General features: G+C 46.4%; 1 protein-coding gene across 5 annotated transcripts in view; it reads right to left on the bottom strand.

Annotated features, from left to right (window-relative positions):
- Positions 1-36: 36 nt before the first annotated feature.
- Positions 37-7,515, bottom strand: part of JAML (junction adhesion molecule like) — a 33,865-nt gene continuing 26,386 nt past the window's right edge. For all 5 annotated transcript variants that reach the window (XM_073808149.1, XM_019941806.3, XM_019941808.3 and 2 more), the window contains exons 7-10: positions 5,839-5,977; positions 3,710-3,770; positions 2,144-2,227; positions 37-533 (exon numbers count right to left, since the gene is read on the bottom strand). In XM_073808149.1, the coding sequence (XP_073664250.1) occupies positions 441-533; positions 2,144-2,227; positions 3,710-3,770; positions 5,839-5,977 (377 nt within the window). In that variant the 3' untranslated portion in view covers positions 37-440. The remainder of the gene's footprint in view (positions 534-2,143; positions 2,228-3,709; positions 3,771-5,838; positions 5,978-7,515) is intronic.

The raw sequence follows: 7,515 nt of genomic DNA, 5'->3' as shown, positions 1-7,515 counted from the left end.
CTCCACTTGCCCCTCAGCCAGGGTAGAAACACAGGATGATTTCCACAAACTGCATTTATTTGGGGATAATTGGCCAAAGAAATCATTTGGGTTGGTTTTTATCTCTGTGATTCTTCCCTGGAACCATCCACAAAGAGCACCGTCCAAGCAGAGGGTCTGACCTGATGGGATGCTTGTGGCCTCTGGGGCAGCTCAGTCAGGGTCCCCAGGGCCAGTGTCCCGCTCCAGAGGGACCAAGTCCATGCTCCCCCTAATCAGGGCCTGTTCCTCCAGAGCTGTCCCGTCTCTCTGCCAAGCTTCAAGCCCTCCATCTTCAGCCCTTTGCCCAAGCAATGAGGCCGGGGGAGGACTTGGAGGGCAGGGGATCTGACATGGACTCAGGACACAAGGAAGAGAGAGTCTGTGCCACGGCCAAGGGCAAAGGGAACTCCCCCTTCTTTTCAAAAAGCTTGCTCTGTCCTTGGCATTCCCCCATCTGACTTTTTGTCAGATGGGCTAGTTGGTGCTGACCTCAGAGAAGGCCAAACTGGGTGCTGTGGGGAGAGAGAAACAAAGCACATTTGTAAGAAGCATTTCAATCATAATAGTTACCATTTATTGAGCTCTTTCCATCTGTCTGGCCCAATTCTGAATTTCACATGCACTGTCTCATTTGATCCTTACCACCCGAGAGATAGGTTTTATTATTCCCATTAAGGATTAAGAAACTGAAGTTCAGAGAAGCTAAGTTACCTGCCTAAGACTGAGCTAGCTTCTAAGTCAAGGTAAAGATTTGGACCCTGGTGTGTCCAACTCCAAAGCCTGTGATCTTAACCATTGTGCTATACAGCCTCAGAAAGGGGACACGGCGCGGTGCCCCCTTCATTTAAGTAAATTTAATCAAGAAGCAAAGGTTCTTTGTTACCCTGCTCTCTTTCAGATAACACCTCCCTACCTGAGGTCTCAAACAAGTGGTACGCAGTCCAGAATTCACCCACGGGCTTGTTTAATTTGGTACATAGTGTTTTAAAATAACTTGACAACCCCTGAAGGGCTTTGAGTTTGTGGCCCTGTCCTCTCATCACACTCGCTTTATTGAAACCGTTTCAAGGGGACAGGGCTGCCATTTTCTGCAAAGTTTAAATCGCAAGCACCTGGCAGTGAACATGGGGAAGTTGGCTTTGAAACTGGCTTTCCCTCCTCCATCATCTCTGCCCCACAGACTATCTGCAGACAGTACCACCCAGGTGGCTGACACACTCCGCAGCAGCCACTGTGCAGCTGTATCAGCAGGTCTCTAAGATGAGGCTCTGGCCGTCACTGTAGCACCACATGGCTATAACAGGAGAAGGATGGGGGGAGGGGAATGACTATATTCAACTTCAGAGGGGAGCTTATGTTTCCCTTGGTGGAGCCAGGCCAGGGCTCTGATCTCACACTTCCCTGGCAGAACCTTTCTCTGCTGTAATTATCTGGAAGTTCATGTGTCCTTAGTGCTGGTGTGACAGGAACAAACACAAGCCATCATCCTATAAACAGAGGAGGCCAGCCTCCCTGAACCCAGCAGAACACGGCTCCCTCCATGGCTGGGGTGCCTATCGTTAGTCTACAGATAGCATCATATCTCTCGCCAGCTCAGTCCTTTTGTCCTTACCCCTACTCACTACACAGCAAGTGTCTTTTTTAGGTGCTGGACTTCCCTGGACAGTTGAGCAAAGAGAAAGTAGGAATCAGACTCTGTATTATTACATGAAATTCAGCATGAAGCCTTGCCGGCAATTAGATGATGCCAAGGTATAACAAGTCACGGAATTTAAAAATCTAAGAGTTGGAAGGCACCTTTTGAAAGGAAGGAAAACCATCCCTTGTGACACGATGCTTGTGCAAGCCCCCTCGTTACTATGCTAAGATCAATCCTTTCCAGCCCTAGAGATGCTCATAATACTCGAAATTGGGTAAAAGGACAAGTTTGATATTACTTTTCTATCCAGCAGGACTTCAGCTTCTCACCCTTTCCTACTACCTAGAAAAATCTCTGCCCTCAGCAGAGTGGCCTCCCCAGGGGACCTAGCAATGTGCATCCCCCATGAGTTTGCCGTATCCTTCCCAGCTCCTTTTCCTGCCTCCAGATGCCTGGCTTGGCTGGACCCAGAATATTCCTCACCATGGTCATGTAGGTAGCCTCTGACTTCCCACTTGATTCTTCATCAGTCACCTCTTGCATGGTTATTGAGGAGTAGATATGTTTCTAGAGGGGAGAAAATCATGTAAATATTCCTAAAACTCAACAAGTCTTACACGCCAGAGAAAAGGCTATCTACCACTCTTCAAGGGGACAGGGGTTCTCGAGGGCATCAACCACCAAAATCAGTAGGTCAGAGGGTTACTAAGAGCTAGAGAATTATCATAGGTCACGATAATCCAGTCCTCAGACTTCCTGGAAATTAAGAAAATTAGCTCATCAGCAAAGAGCACTATCTTAAGAACCAAATTCTTTGGTTCAAAAGTCAAACATCTGGGACTTCACTGGCGGTCCAGTGGTTAAGACTGCACGCTCCTAATGCAGGGGGCACGGGTTCGCTCCCTCGTCAGGGAACTAAGATCCCACGTGCTGCATGCCGTGACCAAAAAAAAAAAAATCAAACATCTTTGTTTGGATGGACATTGAGGTAGCAGCAGAAAATTCTTATCTTGCCAAATTATTTGTACTTTGTGATTATTTCCTCCTAATTAGAGTCACGGCAGGACGGCATTCATCAGCAGCTAACTGTCATCATCTCTTCCAGAGGGTTTATATGCCAGGAACAGCCCTCACTGAACTTCACATCTGTGAGGTCAGAGGTACTTTGTGATTCCCATTCCTGTCACTATTTGGAGAAGTGATATCATCCACTGACAAAGTCTTGGACTTCTGGAGTCCCCTGCACTATGTTGTGAGAAAATCCTACTCTTGGGACACAAACAGCCCAAAAGATGGAAAGGTAAATATGATAAGAGGAGTTTTTCAAAGGAAAGAAAGAGAGAGAGAGAGAGAGAAAGAAAGAGAGAGGGAGGGAGGGAGGGAGGGAGGGAGGAAGGAAGGAAGGAAGGAAGGGGGGAAGAAAGGAGGGAGGGAGGGGGAAAAAGGGAAGGAGGAGGGAAGAAATGAAAGAACAAAAGGGGAAAAAAGAGTTCAAGGAAACTAATCCATTTCTCAGTCCCTGGTAGCAATTATTTATCACAACTAATATGGTTGAAAAAGTTCTTGATCCTCTCTTTCTAAAGGTTTCCGAATATTTAATCTGAACAATTAACTCCTTCACTTAACTCTGGAATGGATCGTAATCATCCTTTATATTGATACCGTGCCTCATAGATTACAAAGCACTTGCCTGTCATCATGTTATCTGAACCTTACAACGGGGCAAATATGTTTGTCCTTAAACTCATTTTACTGATGCGAAAACTGAGGCTCAGGGAGGTGGCAGAGCTGGGCTTGAACTGGGACTTTCCCAGGGCCCTCCAAGGATGTACTGGGCTGCTGGACTGGCCCTGTCCGCCCCACGCCACTCACTCTCCCAGGGACTCATTGCAGTGATGGAGATTTCCTGAGCCGCTGCTCTGTGCCAGGCACTGGATGCGCCGAGACATAACGATGAGTGAGACACAGTTCACACCACCTGGATCCTGGAGCAGCCTCCACCTTGCCCTCACTGAGCACAGCAGCAAAATGGCACAGTTCATCTCTTACCTCTGGATTTGCCTTCTTTGTGTTCTCCAGGTTTTTGACCAAGGTCGTGGAAGTTATTGAACTGCAAAGGCATGAAAAGCATGTGGAATTACCCAACCAGCACCGTATATCCAAGGGTGACAACATGAGACCACACAGAGTTTTATGAAGAGAGAGACCCCAGGTTAGGAACTACTCCCAGACACCTACAGCCCACGCTACCCAGCTCCGCTTGAGATCTGAGAGATGCATCTCTTTCACCGAGAGCAGAAAGGCATCTGGAGATAGTTTAGGCTGAACGACAGCTTCAACCTCTCTATTGTCACACTGACAAGTTTTCTGCCCATAACAATTTTAAGTGAATTAATAGAGAGGGGCCATGGGATTCGATTTTAACATTTCCGAGGACTGGGGAGATGGAGCTGAGCCAGCAGGGAGCAGCAGAAGCTCAGCGAGACACTGGTTCAAAGGCTTCCGGCTTCTTTCTTCCAGGGAGGAGGCCAAGCAGAATTATCCCCTCAAACACCCAGGGCTGGGAGCTCCGGCCCCTTCCCTGCCCTTGGCCTTTGATCGCTCGACCATCTGCCTTCTGCATTTGCCACTAAATAGGTTTCCTTTTTTTCCTATTTTGGCCTAAGGTGGAGCGAGAAAAGAAAAATAATAACAACAACAACCAGGGTTAAAGCTAGAAAGGAATGTATATATATTTTTTTGTCTCAGAGTAGAAATATTTTAATCGTATTTTCTGATTATAAAGCTGTATGCTCTGATTGTAAAATAACTCAAATAATACAGAAATGTAGACAGTCTGAAGTTGAAGCTCCAGTAAACCCCCTACCCTCCTAGGACCCACGTTTTCTTTTATCCCAAATAGCACTATTAATATTTTAGAATTATCCTTCCAAACCTCTCTCAATGCAAGCATAAGTATACTCACACGAAATATATTTAGTATATATGCTGCTGAAGAGAGAATTACATAATATGCTTTTTTATTAAAATGAGATCATACTATATATTGTATAATACTACTCCTCGGACATCTTTCTCCATCATTACATACAGAGCCATGCGGTATTTCATTGACTGGAATACCAATTCATTGAATCATTACCTTTCTGACAGGCACTGAGAATGATTTCAGTTTTTAATTATAATCTTTGCTACAGCAACCACGTTTATGCACAAGTCTCGGCACATCCGTCCGACTATTTCTTTAGAATAAACTAGTAGACAGACATGGGAATGCTGCTCTTCATTTTGAGGGAAACTGAGGCCCAGAGCAGAGAAGTGAGTTGATAGGGAAAGCCAGGTTGTCTAACTCTCGGTTCAGTGCTGCCCACATGCCCAAAGCAAAGACCTTCAAGTTCAAAACCAAGTCAGAGAGCCCCTGGGGAGTCAAGTGCAAACCTAGCAGGCAGCACCAGTTTCTGGATAATACATGTCCCAAGGGGAAAGGAGTCCCAAAAGTCAGCACTACTCAGTCTCAATGGGGGTTCTTGCCCATTGACACTATTTCAAAAAGAGAGTCAATTTGCCCTAGCAACATAGTTCATCCATAGTTGGATAAACGGAAGGATATGAGCCTGCCAACAGCCGGTGAAACACCAGTGCCCGTGCCCAGAGCCTCGGTGTATTTCTGAGGTACTGGTAGAATTTCAAGCCTTTAAAAACACATTTCAACAATAAATAATTTAGGACCTGAGGCCATTCATTCAAAAGTAGCTTCTCATAATTAAAATGTGGTCCTTCAGATAAAGCCACTGACAACCCTCAAAGCCTGAGCTTCTCTACGAAGTACATACATACTGTGGGCAATTCAAAAATCGTTTCGGGCATCGAATAGCACCATTACGGTTCTTGCATAAGATTTACACTCTTAATTGTGCTCTACTTGGACCAACATTTGTAAGTCTGTGTAATCTTTGTAAAATGAGGATGGTGTGGGAATGTGCAAGGCCTTTCAGGATAACAGTGAGCAAAGGGGGGGGTCACTATACGATGACGTCTAATGTGGTAACCACAGATGATTCTGGTTTAAAACACCCCCTTCTGTGAAACTGGCACACTTAGAGCCTTATCACTCTCTTCCACTTCAAGCTAGAGGCATCTCCAGCCCCCCAGCCCAAGAGATGGGAGCAGCCCTGTACCTCTTATTCCCATAGGTCCTCTTCACAATCAATATCAGAACCGGAAGCAGCAGGATAGTGGCGCAGACAACTCCCACAATGATCACCAGCTGATTACCGCCCAGGATCTCAGGTCTGAGGGTTACTGAGGTCACCAATGCTTGGGAAAGGAGAGAAGTAACGACAGGGCCTCAATAATCCAGAAAAGAGCTGGGAGCCTCACCAGTTCTAGACCAAGTAGCAACAGCCACGTCAGAAGTGGGAGGAGAAGGTCAGACTCCACTCCATGTTGAAACACTAGGACTCCAGCTGTCCCCATTAGATTGAGAACCAAAGTCCGCTGACACACACACCCCCGCCCCCACTTACCACTAAAATGTACACTAAGGTCGGTGGGAAAAGAGAATATCACCTCACCTACAGTAGAGTTTCCTTTCACGTTAATAATTCTGTCTTAAAATGTGGTTTACCAAATGACAGAAATAACAGACATGTTAGAGCCTGCTCCACAACACTCAGCCCCATAGTCATGATACAAAGTAAAGCACTTCCACCCTTATGGCGCCCTTCACTCATTTCCTCAGTTCACTCTGAACATACACATCAAACACCTCCTGGGTGCCAGATATCGCTAGGCACAGAAGATACAAAGACAAATAGTGCGTGGTCCCTGCCTTCAAGGAGAGAGACAATGTAAACAGAAAACCACAGACCGCTTATAGATGCTTTGAGAGCTGTCCATATAGAGTACAGAGCAGCACAGAGAAAAGGGTACCCAATTCTATGGGAGCAGAACCTGAGAACTTGTCAGCAAAAGTTTAAGAGTTTAAGTTGAGTCTTAAAGGAAACATCAAGGTTTTTTTGGCAAACAGTACGGGGAAGGATGGTAGGGACCTTATACCCAAGGTCTGGAGCTCTTAGGTGCTTTTTTTGTTTGTTTGTTTTGTTTTGTTTTGTGGTACGAGGGCCTCTCACTGTTGTGGCCTCTCCCGTTGCGGAGCACAGGCTCCGGACGCGCAGGCTCAGCGGCCATGGCTCGCGGGCACAGCCGCTCCGCGGCATGTGGGATCTTCCCAGACCGGGGCAAGAACCTGTGTCCCCTGCGTCGGCAGGCGGACTCTCAACCACTGCGCCACCAGGGAGGCCCTCTTAGGTGCTTTTAGGTGACAGGATGGTGCTTTTAGAAACTAGCAAGAGTCCCATGGGTCTGGTTCAAAGGTTGTGTTTGTCGGTGTGGTGGGGAATGAGGCTGGATAAGTAACAGGAGCTAAGTCATGCAGGACCTTGATTATCTCAATGAGGAGTTTGGATTTTTTTCCTTGGCGATGGAGAAGACATTAAGAGATTATAAGCAGTTGAGATTTGTTACTGAGAAAGATGGCACTCAGAGCTGCATGAAGAATGAGGGGTAGTGACTGAGAATGAAAGCAGAGACTTGTTAGAGGCCTACAGTCCAAGACGGGGATGAGACAGCCAGAATAAGGCGGTGGTGACAGATGGGAGAGGAGGCAGATCCAGTCAGTAGTAGACAGCCATAAAAAGAAACGGAATTGAGCTATTTGTAATGAGGTGGATGGACCTAGAGTCTGTCATACAGAGAGAAGTAAGTCAGAAAGAGAAAAAGCAAATACGGGTTGCTAATGCACATATATGGAATCTAAAAAAAAAGGTATGATGAACCTAGCGGCAGGGCAGAAA

This window comes from Tursiops truncatus, chromosome 8 (assembly GCF_011762595.2).
Source record: "Tursiops truncatus isolate mTurTru1 chromosome 8, mTurTru1.mat.Y, whole genome shotgun sequence".
Taxonomy (NCBI): domain Eukaryota; kingdom Metazoa; phylum Chordata; class Mammalia; order Artiodactyla; family Delphinidae; genus Tursiops; species Tursiops truncatus.
This window is presented reverse-complemented; position numbering and strand designations above follow the sequence as displayed.